General features: G+C 44.3%; 1 protein-coding gene across 2 annotated transcripts in view; it reads left to right on the top strand.

Moving 5' to 3' along the window:
* Positions 1–19,828, top strand: part of CHN2 (chimerin 2) — a 519,880-nt gene that overhangs the window by 390,262 nt on the left and 109,790 nt on the right. For both annotated transcript variants that reach the window (XM_075315321.1, XM_075315322.1), the window contains exon 7: positions 17,064–17,141. In XM_075315321.1, the coding sequence (XP_075171436.1) occupies positions 17,064–17,141 (78 nt within the window). The remainder of the gene's footprint in view (positions 1–17,063; positions 17,142–19,828) is intronic.

Genomic DNA, 19,828 nt, shown 5'->3' with positions numbered 1-19,828 from the left:
ATAGGTGTGGCACTGCTCATACCTTTCAGGAGTTCGCTTCTCGCCATTGTCTTGGGCAGGCCAGGACCGGATCTTGGCGGAAATGTAGACAGAGACTGATAGTTCTTATTACACAACAGTTCTTTATTATACAATTTCTGGATGGCAACGTTACACGAGACGTAGCAGGCACAAATCTCATAGTACGTTTCATTAGTATCAAACACCAACAAACACATTTCCTCTAAGCTCACCTCAGCTATTATTATTGTGGATGTTCCCAATCTTTCTGCCACTGTCCGGCCTAGCTCAGCGGAGCCGTCTGTGAGAGTCTATCCAATCCCTATGTGGTTCCACTTCCTCCCAGCAACAGGGAGTAGTGATGCTCTTGAATCTGCCACACTGGACTGCATACTTGTCCCACATGCAACTCCAGTCACCACTACTCCCTTGTAGGTAGTAGGGACTGGAGTTGCATGTGAGACAAGTATGCAAATATTGATTAGTTCTGGATTTTTCTACTGGTTTTCATTTTGGCTTATAACCACCCTCCGTATATCTGTTTGTTCCCACACGCTACTGTTGTTCGATATCAACGTTGCAGCCTTCACGAGTCACCCAAAGAATGTGACCAAAACGACCTGATGCACCCGTACATCCACACTCAAGTCTGGTCACTCCATAACTGAATTCTAAGATGGAGTTTGTCTCTCCCTCAGCACTAGCTCCTCACCCATGGGCTCATCCCAACTGTCACTTGCCCGGCATCTATTTTATCAACATCCTCTGTTATAACCTTATATCACTACCCTAGCACTGATACATCTATACATTACATGTTATGCATTCCTGTACTTTACATTACTTTCCTACATAACTTTACGTTATATCTTATCACACATATATATTTAAGAACATGGTTGGTGTCTTCAGGGGTAGGAAATGAACCACCCTCTCACATTCCTCCCCTTTTGAACATGGCTGGACCTGCAAGGCAGCAAACACGAGGCATGCATAAACACTTAAAATTATTCTCTCCATCCTGGAAGCTGAAGGGGATCCCCCCCTCTTTTGGATCTGTACAACCCCGGTCCCATTTGGTTGGGACCCATCAACAATTGTCCAAGGTCTTTTAAGAAGTAGGCCAAAGTCCAGCTCACCCATCTAGTATAAGATGACGGCACAGTTATTAAACATTTCACAATAGCCCAAATGTTGCAGTCCTTTGTGGTAAACAAGGCAAAATCACAAAACATTGACCCGGCAGGCACATTGGGTTATCTATTTCCTCTCCTTCCCCTTAACAACAGTCCACCTGACCTCAACCTGAGGAGAGTGACAGGCTTCCACCCTACCCTCCCCCAACATTGGCCCTGAGGTTGGGGCAAAGTACATGGGTCCAGAGTCCTAAGTGGACCTGGTAGAGCCCATATTAGGAGCTGGTTGAGTCCATGTGGGCAGTAGGGACAGAGTCCATGTGCTTGGTAAGGTAAATTCCATGTGAAGGGCGTACTACCCACTCACAGCCCACAGTCCTTTAATCCAGCAGGGGCGTAAACAAGGCGGAAAAAAAACAAACAAAAAAACACTTTCAGCTATCTGTGACCAACAAGAGTCCCAGACTTTTGGTCCTGCATCCCAGGGCACATTGGGTGCAACATAGATTTCAGCATACCAACTCCTTTTTTCTCCTGCATGCTCACCAGCAATAATGCCATCCTGCTCTGTTGAAGGCGTTTTACTGCCTCACTGCACCTATTGCAGGGCAGATTCTCTTCCGGCTCAGCTGCCCATTTCTTTAGAGCTGCAGCCCATTCTCCATCAGTTTGCTGCGACGGGTAGGGTCTCTCCTTCCACCACTCCCTACTGGAGCAGGCAATGTTCAACATGGGCCGATATCTCCAGGCACAGTTCCTCCTTCCTGCAGGCATCGCCTTTGGAGGGCTGCATGGACTTTGGCGCACTTTCATTCTGTTGCCACCCAGGATGGGTAGGATCTTTTTTTAGACATGCACTGTCATTCACCATCTTAGTGCCTCTGGCCGGTGCCATCTTTGATCGTGAAACAGTTGCAGTTTTCACTGTTAATTGAGCCTTCTCCGCTTCATGCTGGTTTTCCTGAAGCAAGGCCCGATTCTGCCAACTACGCCAATTGTAAAGCGGGGGCATGGGGTTGTAGTCGCGGGTGATGGATTACCCGACCCCACTTCACAGGTAAAATGTTGTGATCCTTGTTGGGTGTGTGGATAGGTGCAGTGCTGTTCATACCTTTCAGGAGGCCGTTCCTCGCCATTGTCTTGGGCAGGCCAGGACCTAATCTTGGAGGAAACAGAGACAGGGACTGGTAATTCTTATTACACAACAGTTCTTTACTACACAGTCTCTGGATGGTAACTTTTACATGAGAAATAGCGGGCACACATCTCATAGCATGTTTCATTAGTATCAAACACCAAAAGACACATTTCCTTCAAGTTCTCCTCAGCTATTTCTTTCTGCCACTGCCTGGCCTAGCACAATGGAACCGTTTTTTGTGAGAGTTAATCCAGTCCCTGTGCTGTTCCACATCCTCCCAGCAACAGGGAGTAGTGACTGCCACACTGGAGTGCATACTCGTCTCACTTGCAACTCCAGTCCCTACCAACAAGGGGTGCTACAGCCTTTGACCACACTTAGATTTTTCTACTGGTTTTGACTTTGGGTTACAACCACCCTCCGTGTGTCTGTTTGTTCCCTCACACTACTCATGTTTGATCTCGACATTGCAGCCTCCACGAGTCACCCAAAGAATACGACCAAAATGACCTGACGGACCCGTACGTCCGCACTCAACTCTGGGAACTCCCTAACTGAATTCTAAGATGGATTCTGTATCTCTCCCTCAGCACTAGCTCCTCACCCATGGGCTCATCCCATCTGTCACTTGCCCTGCAGTCTGTTGCCAGGCAATCTATCTTATCAACATCCTATGTTATAACCTTATAGCACTACCAGCACTGCTACATCTATACATTACACTACATTTTATGCATTCCTTTACTTTACATTACTTTCCTACATAAGATATGTGTCGCTCCAGCTTCAGGGACGCCACTGGACCTTCTTCTGTATATATTTGGCAACAGGTAAGTACGTTTTTATTATCGTGACGCCACTCACGGTTTGCGGTCAGGGATTTGGGTGACTGCCACTTCAGTTTTAATGAGCATCTGGGGCTGATGGGGTCTGCAGTCGGATGGTGTGGCCTCCCATGAGTAAGGCTGGCCCCAGGGGCTCGGGTGTGTAGAATAACAGGTCCCAGAATAACTCAGGCAGAGTCCAACAGTCTTTAACTGATTTTTACTCACTGTGCTGTTGTTGTGAGCTGACCCAGCGATGCTGCAATAAACCAAGTAGAACCAGGTATCCTTTGTGCCAGTCTGAGGGTGACCAGTTAGCTCGGCGTCCTAGCACTTCTGTTTTCGGATAACCCCCTGACCTGAAGTACCATGGGGGTCTATCCAGGGGGTCGCTACTGCTTTTTCTCCCTTTTTGGACCGTGTGCCGGCAGCGTGAACCAGGTGAGATGGCTTCTGGCTCTGTCTCCTTATGGGTCCCTGCATTGCTGCTAGGGCTCGGACTCTGTAGGTTGGTGAGGTACTTGTAGTTCCCCTCACCGGCAGGTTTAACAGCTAGTTACACTGGAGTCTGCTCTAGGGACCTGTACCCCGTGCGTGCCTAGTCAGCAGGAGCACCTCTTTTCTCTGACTACCTGGGACCGTTCTCCCCCGCCAACTGTCACTACACCGTGCAGGGTCTAACTAGTGTGAGTGCACGTATCCCTTAGCAATCGCCTTTCACCACTACCAGACTGGCTCGCTCCACTCCTTTCCTGACAGCCTCTGCACTTTAGCTTCCAGCCCCTCTGCTCCACCTCTTGGAAAGAATAGGAGACTACCCAAGGGTCCCCTCTAAAGGTGTGGGAGACCTGGTTGCTATGTGTCTGAGCGTACATACCTCATTATGGCCTTTAGGATTACCTGGAAGTACTGTCCCAGCATGGATGCAGTACTCAGTGGTGCCTGACCAGGTCAGGGGCGCCACAGATATAAAGTAAAGTTATCACACATATATATTGAAGAACACGTTTGGTGTCTTCATGGGCAGGAACTCAACCACCATCTAATATTACAGGAAGGTAAAACAATTTCTAGTGGTCTATATGCTAATTATTTGCATGCAAGGGATGGATTTTGACAGATTACTTTTGCAGTGTAACTGTACATTGTAATGTGAAGCTTGCCATTACAGGGTTAAACTGCCTTACTTTACAGACTACTGGTCTGGGACTATATAATATATGGAGAAGTAGAAGATTTTGTGTGAAGCAGTAAATGCCTGGGAGGCCCCTACTGAAGTCCTGATAACGTGTGAAGAGATTAACATTATTAAAAAAATATCCCTGATTTCCAGTTCACTCTGCCATAATGCTGAGAACAGAGCGCTGAACCCATTTCTCCAGACACGCACTAACTCCACCGACACTGCTTCCGCCTATGGCAAGATGGAGCGGCTCCTTCATTGGCTCATACATTTCAAACACGTTCACACAGTAACAAGTCTGCAATGGCCGTATGATCTCTCTTTTGTTTGACCTACATACAAAATGGGCGGGTATTGACTGCTAGATGAGAAAACTCATAAGAAGTGGCGTGTAGCACAATTCTATCCCCTGGGAAAGGCGAAAACCCGGAGTCCTCCTGTCAAACAACTTTTTGCTGAATATTTTATAAACCACTGATTTGAGCTTAAAAGCAAAGACTTGAATTTAACTTGGAGACCCAGGTGCTGGATCCTGTGTAATGAGCAATCAATCATTGCCGTATATTGGAGAAAAACATAAGGGAATCCCCCTGTACCAGTATGTATGTATCCCCTCAATATCTGCCTGATCATTAGCCAACAAGTAACCTAGGAAACACAGCCACAACCTAGGATAAAATCAATGAGCAAATACCCTGCAGTTAATAAATAGTAATAGTACATGTAAATAACATAGGGTACTTGGTTTATACTATTTAGATCAAAAAAGTGTAAACGTTATCCCATAAGGTGTAGCCCAATCAGGTCCTATATCTAAATAATTCACCTCTCCAAATGCCAGCAGGTCTCAATACATGGAGGTAGAGCAAGACCCAAGCACCTGTCCGTGGAAGCCATATAAACACCATGCATGGTCCAAAAAGTGGAAGCCATACCCCTACAAAGTACAAGAAACTAAAAGTCCTGACAAATGAACACGTGTTGGTATTAGTGCTATATGTAGGTACATGTTCACACTGTGGCATTTGGCTGGGCTCTCACATTGCCTTAGTCTGTGTCCGCACGCTGCATGTTTGTGGTAACCACAAAAATGCACCTTGTGGCCAAAAAAACTTAGACATAGACTTTGCTGGGGAAGAAAAAGCATGCAGTTTGTGGTGACTAAAAGGTCACCACAAACTGCACCAAAAAAGCATAAAAAACTGCAGCATGCACATGGGGCCTCATGGTTTTGTTGGCATTTTCTGAAATGAAGGCAAAAAATACAGCAGATACTCTGCAATTTTGGAAAATTGATGCAAAGTGGTGTCAATGCTGAAAACATGTGAACCAAGTCTTAGTGAGACCCCCTTCACATATGCGCATAAAAACGCATGAGTTGCACTTTCCATTTTTTCTATCCGTGTGTATGTTATGTGTCATCCACGTGACACCTACCTGAAAAAGGCACATGACACTGAAATTAATAGTTTGGATGTATAAAAGGTGTTCAAAGATAGATGGATAAACGGACAAAGAGATAGATGACCGCTATATATAGCTAGATAGATTTTACAGCTATTTAGCTAAATAAGTAAATTAATGACTAAAACGACATAGGTTCCCCTTAATTTTTGATAACCAGCAAAGGTAAAGCAGGCAGCTACGGGATGATAATATCAGGCTAGGAAGGTCCATGGTTATTGGGCCCCTCTCAGCCATAAAATACCAGCCTGCAGCTGCCCCAGAAGTGGTGCAACACATTAGATGATGAATTTGTGTGGGGTTTTTTCTTTTTAGTTACTGGTTTAGTAATGGCGGTGACATACACACACACACACACACACACACACACACACACCTCTATATTACTAACACTGGGGCTTGATCTCACCTCTCTTTTTGGAAAATTCACAGCTGACATCAAGCCCAAATACCATTACCTTGATTGCCACAACACCATTGCGAATGGGAAGAGCTGAGGTGAAGCCCCAGAATTTGCATCTAATGTGATGCTCCACTTCTGGAGCAGCTGCACACTGTTTTTTTTTTTTTGTTTTTTTTTTAGGTTGGGAAACACCCAATAACCATGGACCCTTCCCAGCCTGATAATATCTGATCACAGCTGTCTGTTTTACAATTGCTCGTTATTGAAGAAAAAAAAAAAACTATGTAGGATTTGTTTATTTATTTAGCTAAATAGCTGTACAATCTATCTAGCTATCTATTAGCTATTATCTCTTTCTGTCATGCTCACCGCTGGGGGATGAGGTGGCGAGTGCAGGGATAGCACATCCCAAGGGTTATGTGGACCCACCCAGACAAGGGAAGGTTGGTGTCCAGGGACTGTGGCAGCTGAGCCGGGGCTAGGTGACCACAGGACAGGGGGACATGCAAGGTCAGACAGGAATTGGCACGGGAACACAGTACATTTCAGGAATGGGTCAGGATCAGACTGGTCCCAGGATGCAGGAACACATAGGAACTCAAACAGGATGATCAGGGATTCTGGCTGGTCCCAGGACACAGGGACACCTACAGGGCAAAGTAGGGATACTGGCTGGGCCCGGCCTCTGAAACGGACAGGAAGACAGGACAGAAGACACTGGAAGTCATCAGGCAAGACTCCAGACATCAGGCAGAGGTCGCCAGACACTGAACATCAGGCATGGCTCCAGACATCGGGCAGAGGTAGTCTGAGACTGGACATTGGGCAGAGCAGGTGTGTACCGCAGCAGGGTGGTGCAGGCACAGCAGACTTGGACTGCAACAGGGTGGTGCAGGCACAGTGGGATTGGACCGCAACAGGGTGGTTCAGAAACTCCGGACTTCAAGTTTAAAACACAAACAGGAATTTATTCACAGAAACGGTACACAGCAGGGTTTCAAGTACAGAAAACAGCAGGACTTCAGGAACAGGGCACAAACTGGTACCAGGGGAACACCTGGACAGTACAGGTCCAGGGCAGACATCAGCATACCAGAACTATAGCAGTCAGGAGTGGAGCTGGGTATGGCCAGACCAGAGCAACAAGGCAGGCACAACACAGGACTAGGTTAGGTAACCTAAAGCAGTTGCTCAACCCTGCCCATCAGGGAAAAGGAACTTTTATACCAAATGTCTCCCAGCCATAGGCTGGGGACACCAATTCAAGGTGGGTACACAGCCCCAATATAAGCGGGGAAGATGATCATGCATGCACCCTGGGCTTTAACCAGGAACCCAGCATGACAAGCTCAGGGCCTGGGACCGAACACATGTGAATGGCCGTACGGGACAGCAGAGAGCCAAACAACACGTGAGTGGCAGTGCAGCAGAACAGGGAAGTGTGCAAGCAACCAAAAGGAAACTGCAACGTTATCCCAGCTGAGTAGGGGAGAGAAGAGTGCAGGAACAAGGACGCAGCAAGGCGCTGGTGTAGGTATTCAGCCAAAACTCTGACACTACACTTTCTCTCTATATATACAGTGCCTAGCTAAAGCATTCATTCTCCCCCCCCCCCCCTTTCCCGGCATTTTTTGTCTTTTGCTATCTCACAACCTGGAATTTCACCTTTATTTTTGAGGGTTTGCATCAGTTCATGTAAAGAACATGCCTACAACTGTATACATTTGGTTTTCATTTTTATTGTGAAGTAAGCAACAAATAGGACAAAAGAATTGAAAGCTTCAGTGTACAGAACTATTCACCCCTCTAAAGTCAGTACTTTGTAGAGCCTCTTTTCACAGAAATTACAGCTACAAGACGCTTTGGATAAGTCTCTATGAGCTTTCCACATATCACCACTGGGATTTTTGCCCATTCCTCAAGGCAAAACTGCCTAAGCTCCTTCAAGTTAGATGTTTCCTCTGGTGAACAGCAATCTGCAATTCTCACCACAGATTCTCAATTGGATTAAGGTCCTGGTTTTGACTAGGCGACTACAATACATCTACACGTTTCACTATAATCCACTATAGTGTTGCTTTACCAGTATGAGTCAATGTGTCCATGCTGATGATGATAAACTGACATGTCTTCGTGAGGATCATGCAGACACGTGCACTTCAAATGAACACATGGTACACGTGAAAACATGGTGGTATGAAAATCAACCAGATTTTAGTGAGTATATGTGTGAACGTGTCTCCAGTACGTATGAAAACAGACACCACACGTACAGGAAGCATGGACGTATGAAGGAGGGCTGAGGTAAAGGCTTTACTGCTGAGATGGGTAACACTGTCCAGGCACTGACCATTGAAGGTGGGTGATATGGACGCAGTGTTTCCTGCAGTGCTACTCTGTCTCTTCCCAAATCTGCTCCTGGTAATTTATAGGGTACGTCCTATGCAAGAGACCTGTCAAAAACCTGCAGCGGCAGTGACCCTAGGAAGAGCCGGCCGAGGCTGGAGTTGGACTAGTCTGCTTTCCTGCTATGGTCCCCATGTTTTCTCTGAAACACTTCATAGAAAAATATACCTAGCCGCAAATGCAGCAAGGCTCTAATTCATGGTATGGTATGGTATGGTATGATTCCGCGGTTTGGGCAGCATGAATCAGCTGACTGGTTTCCTTTATACACACTGTGTCTTTGCCGGGGGTTCCGTCTAAATCTGTGAAAAAAATGGAATTAAAGGGAACCTGTCAGGTGCCTTATGCACCCAGAACCACGAACAGCTCAGGGTACATATTTCTAATCTCTGTCTAACCGTCCCTGTATCTCGTAGCATAGATAAAGAGATCTTAAGAAAAAGTATTTCTAATGATCCTTTATCATTCTAATGAGCGGAGGGACTAGTCACAAGGCCGTTAGTTCCTGCGCTCACTCCACCCTCTTAGCATGTTAACATGCCCACAGGGACATGCTAACATGCTATTCAATGCCCGGCGTCTTCAATCGGTGATGCACATACCAGTGTATATTGTCACCACTTTACAATGCCTGGCTTAGGGTCAATGTGCATGATCAGAAGTCCCCGGCACTTATGGTCATGCGCACTAGACTTCTCTGAATCCGGGATACGCACACCCGGCTTCATAGTGCGCATGACCGGAAGTGCCCGGACTTCTGATCATGTGCACTGACCCTACGCCTGGTGTATGAGAGATGGTGACAACGGACACAGGTACGCACGTCACTGCTGATGACACTGGGAAACAGGCATTGAATAGCATGTTAGCATGCCCCTGTGGGCAGTTTTGGGTGCAGAAAAAAAGAAGCAGCATGTCAATTGTTTTATCTTGCATTTTTTAGCTCTTCCAGCCAATTATGTGACTCATGGCACAAAAATGCACCAAAAGACACATGCATTTTTTGGCGCGTTTTTTTGGTGCAGAAAATTCCTGCCACAAAAAAAACAGTGTGCGCACATAACCTAAAAATTATCTTTCCACTAAAATTAATCAATAAGAAACAATTACCACTAGTCAAATCAGTTTCAGCTTGTGAGGACTGTGACTCTACTATAACTAAGCAGCTTGTTTGTCTTATGATATGACTTCTTACCACAATAAGACATGGACTTGTCACATCTAGACCTGTCCTCCCAAACCTAATTACACGAGGAGGTCACTGTCTCCCACAAGCACAGCACACTCATCTGTCGCTGCCCGAGACATTCCACTCCTCTACAGAAATTTATCTGGAAAATAATTTGCAGATATATTATAATCGCCTTAATATTGTGCTACAGAATATAGGAGCCGTATAGAGTGAAATATGCTCCAAAAACAAAAAAATAAAAATAAACTTTTGTAAATTCTGTACAATGTACCATTTTACACGTTGTCATGTTTGGGTTCAGATGTTTCTATTCACCTTTTTCGTTTTGTGCAAAATTTGAATTAATTTCTGCTGGAATCCGGGTTTGCATCTAAAATATGTATAACAGTTTATTTACCTCTTGGTAAGTGCAAATTGCTTATACCCATGTACTAATCACATAAAGACCGCTCGGCAGCGCAAGCAAACTGACCCCCTATTAACTGTCAGAAAGATGACTCTGGACAGATGGTCCTGATTTCTCATGGCGTTTACACCCGAATTCTGATGTAAATCAGCTTCAAATGTCGAAGAATTTATGTACAATGCAAAAATGTATAAAAATATTGCAAATTTTTGACACTTTTGAGCAACTATGACAAAATAGGCAGAGCTAGAGAGAGTCGGGGTGTGACGGGCTTTGCACCATATGCACAAAATTCATTAAAAATGGTGGCATATCTCATGCCACGAAATATTATTCCAGTACCCAATAAGATATGTCTAGTTCATTAAAGGGTTTTACCACATCTGAGCGAAGCATAATGTAGGGGCAAAAGGCATAACCTCCTGCTGATAGAACAGTGATTTTATAAAATCTACACAAAGCAGCCGAGTAAGGAACACCGAATCAAGGTCTCTAACCCTACATCATGCTGCTCTCCGATTACAGAGCACAAATTCCTATCTCCAAGATCCTATCCCAATATGTAGTAGGTGTAATATTAATAATAATAACAAAATGCCTTCAATCAGAAATGTAGTATAGTTCTCCTGATTAGTTACAGTACAGACTAAACGTTTGGACACACCTTCTCATCTCTAGAACAACTGTTAAGAGGAGACTTTGTGCAGCAGGCCTTCATGGTAAAATAGCTGCTAGGAAACCACTGCTAAGGACAGGCAACAAGCAGAAGAGACTTGTTTGGGCTAAAGAACACAAGGAATGGACATTAGACCAGTGGAAATCTGTGCTTTGGTCTGATGAGTCCAAATTTGAAATCTTTGGATCCAACCACCGTGTCTTTGTAGAAAAGGTGAACGGATGGACTCTACATGCCTGGTTCCACCGTGAAGCATGGAGGAGGAGCTGTAATGGTGTTGGGGTGCTTTGCTGGTGACACTGTTGGGGATTTATTCAAAATTGAAGGCATACAGAACCAGCATGCCTACCACAGCATCTTGCAGCAGCATGCTATTCCATCCGGTTTGTGTTTAGTTGGACCATCATTTATTTTTCAACAAGACAATGACCCAAAACACACCTCCAGGCTGTGTAAGGGCTATTTGACTAAGAAGGAGAGTGATGGGGTGCTATGCCAGATGACCTGGCCTCCACAGTCACCAGACCTGAACCCAATCAAGATGGTTTGGGGTGAGCTGGACCGTAGAGTGAAGGCAAAAGGGCCAACAAGTGCTAAGCATCTCTGGGAACTCCTTCAAGACTGTTGGAAGACCATTTCCAGTGACTACCTCTTGAAGCTCATCAAGAGAATGCTAAGAGTGTGCAAAGCAGTAATCAAAGCAAAAGGTGGCTACTTTGAAAAACCTAGAATATAAGACATATTTTCAGTTGTTTCACACTTTTTTAAGTATTTCATTCCACATGTGTTAATTCATAGTTTTGATGCCTTCAATGTGAATCTACAATTTTCAGAGTCCTGAAAACAAAGAAAACTCTTTGAATGAGAAGGTGTGTCCAAACTTTTGGTCTGTACTGTATATTACTTACCTCATATGCAGGGCATTGCAGCTTAGGTATCCATGGTTACAACCACTCATATAGTGACAGTTAGTTGCTCGCGGTTGTAACCATGGATACCTAAGCTGCAATGCCCTGCACATGAGATAAGAGACATGGCTATATAATGAGAACTAAGAACTATACTACATTTCTAATTGGAGGTATTTGCTAATATCATTATTACACCTAGTACACATTTGAATAGGATCTTGGAGATGGGAAAACCCCTTTAAGTTTTGTGCTCTTCATAATGAATTAGGCGCAACTTATTTCTGCATGCCCATAATTAACACTGGCGAAGAAATTATTTTCCTGTCATCCTTCAGTGTTTTCCTTCCACAAATAATTGTCTCTTAGTTGTGATTTTTTTTCCTGATATAGCTGGAGGCTAGCAGATTCCAGTACAGTCCTTCATTTGGGGCATGGGAGCTGGAACTAACATCAAAGCAAATAAATACACTCAGGATTACGGCAGAATGAAAAAAGAAATCGGTCATGGTAAATTCTACCTCCAGCTGCAGCTAATAATTGATTTCATGTACAGTCTAGGCCAGACCTGGGCAAATCGGATCCCGCAGGTCCCAAGCGTCCCAGTCTGTCCCTGCCAGGCCCACAAACAAGCCGAGCCAAAAGGACAGAAATCAAATGTTGCAGAGGTTTTAGGGCACATTATGCACCTGTGTAACATAGGTGTGTAGTGACGCAGCTCAGGTGCACACTCTGCATTGTCCTCTGTGTGTGCCAACTGCAGGAATTCGTCACAGTGTGCACGCTTGTCTGCCTACGCACATCACAGTGTGCACGCCTGTCTGCCTGCGCTTGTCACAGTGTGATAGCTTTAGCAGCACAACAAGAGAGTTCATGACTGCGCTGCCTAAGCAGCATATACCATGTTCTGTACTATGTAAGCATGTTACTTGGCCCAAATATCTTTTCAGCCGCCCCATTATAGTGTGATTCTGGAACTGAGTGAGGCTGTCAGAAAGTTATTTGGACCTGTGACACATAGAACCAGATCTATTAGATGCAACAATCCTGGGCGGCTGCAGGCTTATATTTTTAGGCTGAAAGGGGCCTAATAACCATGGGCCTCCCCAGCCTGAGAATACCAGCCCCCAGCTGTCGGGCTTTATCTTGGCTGTGTGTCAAAATTGGGGGGGGACCACAAGCTGTTTTTTTTATTATTATTTATTTAAATATTTTAAAAAAAAAAAAGCACATGCAGTTTTTCTTATTTTGATACACATCCAAGATAAGTGCACGGGTGGGGCCCTTCAGCCTGTAGCTGTATGCTTTTTCTGTGCTGGGTATATGGGGGGACCCTACGCCAATTTTTTAAATTTATTTATTTTTATACCACGATTGAACACACATGGCATCTATGAATGGAAGCTGTCAGACACGCTGTCACTCAGGGTGGAGGCGCGTCTGATTGCAACTAATCACAGATGCCGGTGGGCGGGGAAAGCAGTGAATATGCATGAGGTGAATGAGCGGCTCCGGCAGTAGAAGGTGGGGCGGTGGGAGCCGGTATAGCAGTGCCAGAGACTGGTAAGTATAGTGTGCTTTCTAAATTTTTTTTTTTTATTATTTTTACTTCATTTTATTTTTTTACTACTAAAGTGCCAGATTCAGATTAATCGCGGCCCGGCACTCTGGTACTTTTGAACCCCCACTGGTCTGGACTTGGTCTGGCCGTGACTACCAGAGGAAGTGCAAAAAACTGCAGTAAAAAACACTGCAAAAATGCCATAAACACCGCACTATAAGCCTACCCAAAATCCAAAAGCGCAGACAAACTCCAGGAGACTTCCTGCCACAAGATAAGATTTTGCTGCAGAAAAAAAACGTCCTGTGTGAACATAGCCATAGAGTCTCACAGATCCATCCACACATCCATGAAAATGAAGGATCTGAGAATGAGATTTGGTGAAACTTCGAGCATGTCCTATTCTGATCCAATATTGAGGATTAGAATAGGACATACTCTCTGGGTTTGTGCTGTTGGATAAAAAGTATCACTCCTTTCATATGGACTCTGTCTTCTAGCCGGGATGATCTGTTTAGTATCCTACCTGGTAACCATATTTAGAGGATCCAAGGTCTAATGTCGCTCTTTTAGGTGTCTGGAGGAATGTGAGGACCACAAAACCTGCCTTCTGGCCTCCAGAGCGGTCTGCACAGGATTGTCTAACTTGACTAATATACCTGCCCATTCTGCAAGACTCATTTAACTTTAGATAATGCACACTTAGCCTACATAGTCTTAAAAGTTGGTAAGTGTCCAAATCTTGCATCATGGCATTCCTCTTTGCAGGCAATAATAGTAGCTATCTGCTGCAATAATCAATATCCATCAATGAGGCCCGGTGTCCCTGCGCTTTAAGTGGTTGGCCCATTGATTTCATTACAGGCGTGTAATCATCATTTCTGCTGCAGACTCCTGTTCCTTTCTGTACATGGTCAAATGAAATTAATGAATTGATTTATCTTTTTTGTAAATTAAAAGGTTAATATTAATAAAGACCAAAAATTCATGTGTACTTGTACATTACAAGTCAGGTTGGGGTGTCACCACATTTTAGGATTATGTTCAAGTGGACCAATTTAAAAAAAGGTTCTCTAAATGTATTCCCGTGACAAATAGCAAAGGTTAAATTGACAGATGACACAGCACTGGTATTTCACGGCACATATATGTGTAATTGGACGCCTAATTTGACATCGGTCAATGGTTTGTGTAATATTAATTTATCTTAATCTTCTTAAGTGAGAGAACCTTCTGTGACCAGTTATCAAGATGGTGCTTTGTGGCTCAAGATAACCTTTGCTACATTTATATGTAAGTGTATATGAGAAGTGGCCACCCCAAAGTTCTCTTGAATTTCGTTAAGGTATACAATCTGCCAAAGTAATACAACCTAGTGCCATGGTGTAAAAAAAACAACAACCTTATATGATAACCTATACTGTACATTTTTCAAGATAGGAGCCTATAGGTGTGGGGTGGCATCAGTTGAATATACATTACGATAAAGGGAGTCTATATACTCCAAAATGCTAATTAGACCTCTTATAGAGGTTTGGAGGGAACTTATCCCCTATACAAAATATTACCGGTTGTTTTACTTTAAGTGGTTTAGCTGTCAAAAAAACCCAGATTTATTTCATACTCAAATGAGTGGTCTTTGGTGTACACTTGGCGTGGCCAAGGGCTCAGTGCACCATGATGCCCCTTCAATATGCATACTGAGCACTTTGTCATATCTTGATTGAGAGCACTCCAGCCTGAACTCAGACAACAACTCTGTATCTCTACACGGACAGTGCAGGAGCCCAGCCGTGCACAGTGTCAGTGTGCACTCTCATCGCTGGCTCCTGTCTGCAGTACAGTACAGAACAAAGGCGGCAGACAGGAGCCAGTGATGAAAGCACACACTGACACTATGTGAGCAGCGTGTAGCTGGGCTTTTGCAGTGTCAGTGTGCACTCTCATCACTGGCTCCTGTCTGCAGTATAAAACTGAGCAGCGGCCGCAGACCGGAGCGAGCAATGAGAGCACACACTGGCACTATGTGAGGAGTGTGTGGCTGGGCTCTTGCAGTGTCGGTGTGCACTGTCATCGCCAGTTCCTGTTTGCAGTACAGTACTGAGCAGTGGCTGCTGACAAAAACCAGCAATGAAAGTGCACACTGACACTGTAAGCAGTTAGTGTGCACTCTCATGGCTGGCTCCTGTCTGCAGTACGGTACTAAGTGGTGGCTGTAGACAGGAGCCAGTACTGAGAGTGCACACTGACACTATGTGAGCAGCGTGTGGCTGGGCTCTTGCAGTGTCAGTGTGCACTCTCAATGCTGGCTCCTGTCTGCTGTACAGTACTGAGCGGTGGCCGCAGACAGGAGCCAGTGATGAAAGCGCACACTGACACTGTGAGCAGAGTGTGGTTGGGCTTTTGCAGTGTCAGTGTGTGTACTCATCGCTGGCTTCTTTCTGCTGCTGCTGCTTAGTACTGAACTGCAAACAGGAGCCAGTGAATTACCAAAGCTCCCTCACTTGTGTAAGAAATAAATCACATTTTTCTGCCAACTAAACCACTAAAATCTATACTACTGGCACGATTTTTGTAGGGGAAAAGTCCACTATATAAGTGGTTTAATTAACATTTTGGGGGTGACCGATACCCTTTAAACCTAATCTTCAAAATGTTGATGGTACGTAGTAGTTGTCATAGGGATTACTAACCATCTTTAAAGGGGGTTTCCTTATCCCAGACCTTTGTGCCCTTTTCACAGGCTGTATAAACACACTTAATCTATTAGGAGTTCAGGATGAGTAAACTGTATAACATCTATCTGGATGAGTGGTTAATCTATACAATGGTCATGGACATCCTCACTATTACTCATGCTCAATTTAGTAGATTAAGCACATTGGTCACATAAGGCCAGCTGAGGTTCATGTACATATGTAACGCCTGTTCCGTGAATGAGTTAAAAAATGTCCATACTTTATAAGGGGAACCTATTAGAGGAATCTGGAAGCCATAGATTAAAAATGATGTGCCGGAGAGAGTCCTCCGCTAATCCTCCTCAGACTCCTGCAGGATTTACACTCACACAGGATATGAAAAGGGGAGATTTTATCATTTCAAGATTAATCCATCAGCAGGATTTAGCCTGGTTTAATCTATTAGTTTCCAGACTCCAAAATCTTTTTTTCTTTTGGGGCACGATCCATCCAGAGGACCATGAGGCTTCTTGTCTCGTGCTCATCCTGCAGAAGTGATGCTCGTTGAGTTGTGCAAGTGGCTAGTAAATCTTCCTCCCTCCCATCCGCTAGTAACTTGTGGTTGGATGCTGTTGCTGAGGAGGGTCTTTTGTCTGTGATCAGTGTGAGGGCTGCCGTTGTCTCAGGCACACGTCTGTCTTGAGAACTAACACAAAGCGGGTCAACTAGTTATTGAAATGCAGAAGCTCCTTCCATCCCACAAGACAGCCCATTCAAGTCACATGTCGGAGGTCTCCACAGAATGGGCTGCAGCTGCTTCCAATCTGCTGTGTAGCATCAGAAGCAGCTGGACCAACCTTGTGCCTGTAAGCCTTCAAGGCTCAGAGGAGGAAACTCAAAAGATCTGGGATTCTGACACCATGCTGTCTGAGGAACTATGGTTGGAGAGTGAGAAGAACTATACTGCAGTCCAAAAGTCCAAAAAAGGCAGAAAGCACCAGGAGCTTCTGGCACTGGCACTGGGGGTGAAAGTGGGTGGCAGGAGCGCATTATTATGGCAGCCTCTGAAACTCTTTGCCTATTCACAGATCACCTCTCTGGTCAGACGGGCAGCATTGACGCAAAATGACAACCATTTCAACTATGAGAAAGCACACAACTTCAAGGTAAGAGACCTTTTCTTCATCTTCTCACAGTGTCTGGCCCAGATTTTACGTCTTGTTTCTGTATTTCCTTCTGTAAATGAACATTTCCTTGTAAGAACACGGTTTTGCCTCTATACAGTTATTTAGACAATCTCGGACGTAACGAGAATCATCGCCTTTGTCTGGAATTCCTTGTTTAACCACAGTGGCCAACTTTCTTTCTCGCTAATGCATCTGACAGGAAGGAGTTATTGGCAGCCAGTGAGACATCCACATTATGTTAACCCCTAATCTGCACTGGTAACATAGAAAGCGGAAGAGATAATTAGGTTTCAGTAATTAAAATAGTGTGAAAAATTGAATTTCATGCTGATCTAATGTATCTGTGTTTTACATCTGCTTTTGGCAGAGTTGATGTTGTCATTTAGCAAGTTCTTCATGATAACAGGGAGTGTATCTTACATTGGACCTGGCAGAACGTACCTATCAAACCATACAACCCAAAAAAACCACGTTAATGACAAGTTCAGCTCTACGACATGTGTGAAGCCTGTAATTCTGACTATTACTGAAGTACAATTGTATAGTTCCTAATTGTAAAGAAGCAGAATGCATATGCCAGTCTTTGCCAACCAAGGTTCCCCGAGTCCTGATCCGAGGTCACCCAAAATGCAAAACCCACCAAACCTGGCACTATACAAAAGGAACGACAAACTGATTTCTGCATACCACTGGACAAGAATCATAGAATGGCTTACCAGCCTCTACACTAAACCTTTTTTTTTTATAAAGATTGGCATTAGGAGTTGTCCAGAAGTGAAAATATTTTCCAGGGTTCCACTGCTGTATTTAGTGTGGGAACCGCTGACATATGCCAACATGATGGTGACAAGATATTCATACTTTATATGGTTATAAATGCAAAACGTTTGTATCAATGCTCGTGCAGACCAAATCTGACAAGTAGCAATGAACAAATAAATTCCCATGACCCTTGTCCAGCGGCATCATCTGTTTTCTGTGACCACCTGACAGAGACCCTGTGAAATGCCTCCTACCTGCTGCTATCTTTAGCTCCTCTTTTGATCAGCCATCCTGGCGCGGCTAAGAGTTTGAGAACACGGTCAGGACCTGCTGCGTCCTGGGCGCGGCAGGTCCTGGACCTGGTGGGGCTGTGAGTCTCCTCCACAGGAGGCCGTAGCTGCTCGTGGCCCACGGTCCGGGCTCGGACAGTTGCGGTCTCTCGCTGTGTTCTCCCCACATAGGACGCTTGCGTCTCTGCAGAAAATAATTGACATGTTGCGGCTCAAGAACCCACATCGCAAGTCAGTTTTTGCTGCAGGAAAAACGAGCACAATGGGTATTTCTAGAAATCCCATCCACTGTGCTTGTACCGTACAACGCAGCACTGGACCAGCGAATCTGCTCATCTCTAGTGACAAACCCATTGCATATCATACAAACAAGATAGAATTTCGACTGTGTATTCTGCCTTAGTTATTACAGGGCTTGTTCCCTATCCCCACTACCAAATGTTCAGTACAGTCCCCATAGGGCAGAATGAAGCTTCATTTCACATCGATGCTACATAGAGGAGAGACCCTTACTGCATAAAGGATTGATAACTAAGCTTCTTTTTCCAAGTTTTCGGTTTTGGTCACTGACAACTGCTAAAAACCCAAACCTTTTGTGTGATGATTTCCTTTCTTAGGTATTGAAGGGCTATTCCAATGACTAAGACTGAAGGCATACCATTGTGGTTTAGACGCTTCAAAAAAAAAAAAAAGGGGGACGCAGCCCATTTGACTTTTTTTCTGGCACATCAGGAGCTTTGTCTGGATTTTGCAACACAGTGAAATTCTAGTAAATAGGATTGTGCTGTGTCAGGAAAAAAATAGGAGGCCTTAGCTTAATTTTCGGCATCAGTAGGTGCTGCAGAGTGTTCACCTTCACCTATCAGACATTAATGGTACATCTTATAGATATTCAATTAAACTTAGTCACAAAAAACCCTGATTTTGGCAAGCATAGCCTCCCCCTTCCCTATCATATTAGTATGGAAGAGACTGTCATTGTGCTACTTATTGCCTATTGCACAATTTTTCACTTCGACAATCAAATTTAGTGTTAATTGTACAACAGTATTACAGAACTACAGCGAGTAACATAGAGATACCTCTAAGAAGCCTTCATACTTAACCATATTAGCCCTTCTTAGTCCTCTCCATAAACTGTATGTTTTGTGTGATAGATGCATACATATAGCGGGTGAAATAAGTATTGAAAACATCACCAATTTTCTAAGTAAATATATTTCTAAAGGTGCTATTGACAGGAATTTCTCCCCAGATGTCGGTAACAACCCATTCATTCCACACAGACAAAGAAATCATACCATTGGTGTCTATAAATTAAGTTACTTGTGATAGAGAAGTGAAACAGCAAAAAAGTATTGAACACATGAGAAAGCAATCCCGCCACTTAGTGAAAAATATCAGCTGGTTCAACTGATGGTTTATAAAAAGGTGTCTCAGTACTAAGGTGCCACACAAGGAACATCACATGATAGGTAAAACCAGTGAGCTGTCTCAAGACCTTTGCAACCTTATGTTGCAAAACATAATGATGGCATTGGTTAAAGGAGAATTTCTAAACTACTGAAGGTTCCAGTGAGCACTGTTGGGTTCATAATCTGGAAGTGGAAAGAA

This window comes from Anomaloglossus baeobatrachus, chromosome 6 (genome assembly GCF_048569485.1).
Source record: "Anomaloglossus baeobatrachus isolate aAnoBae1 chromosome 6, aAnoBae1.hap1, whole genome shotgun sequence".
NCBI classification, from domain to species: Eukaryota; Metazoa; Chordata; class Amphibia; order Anura; family Aromobatidae; genus Anomaloglossus; species Anomaloglossus baeobatrachus.
This window is presented reverse-complemented; position numbering and strand designations above follow the sequence as displayed.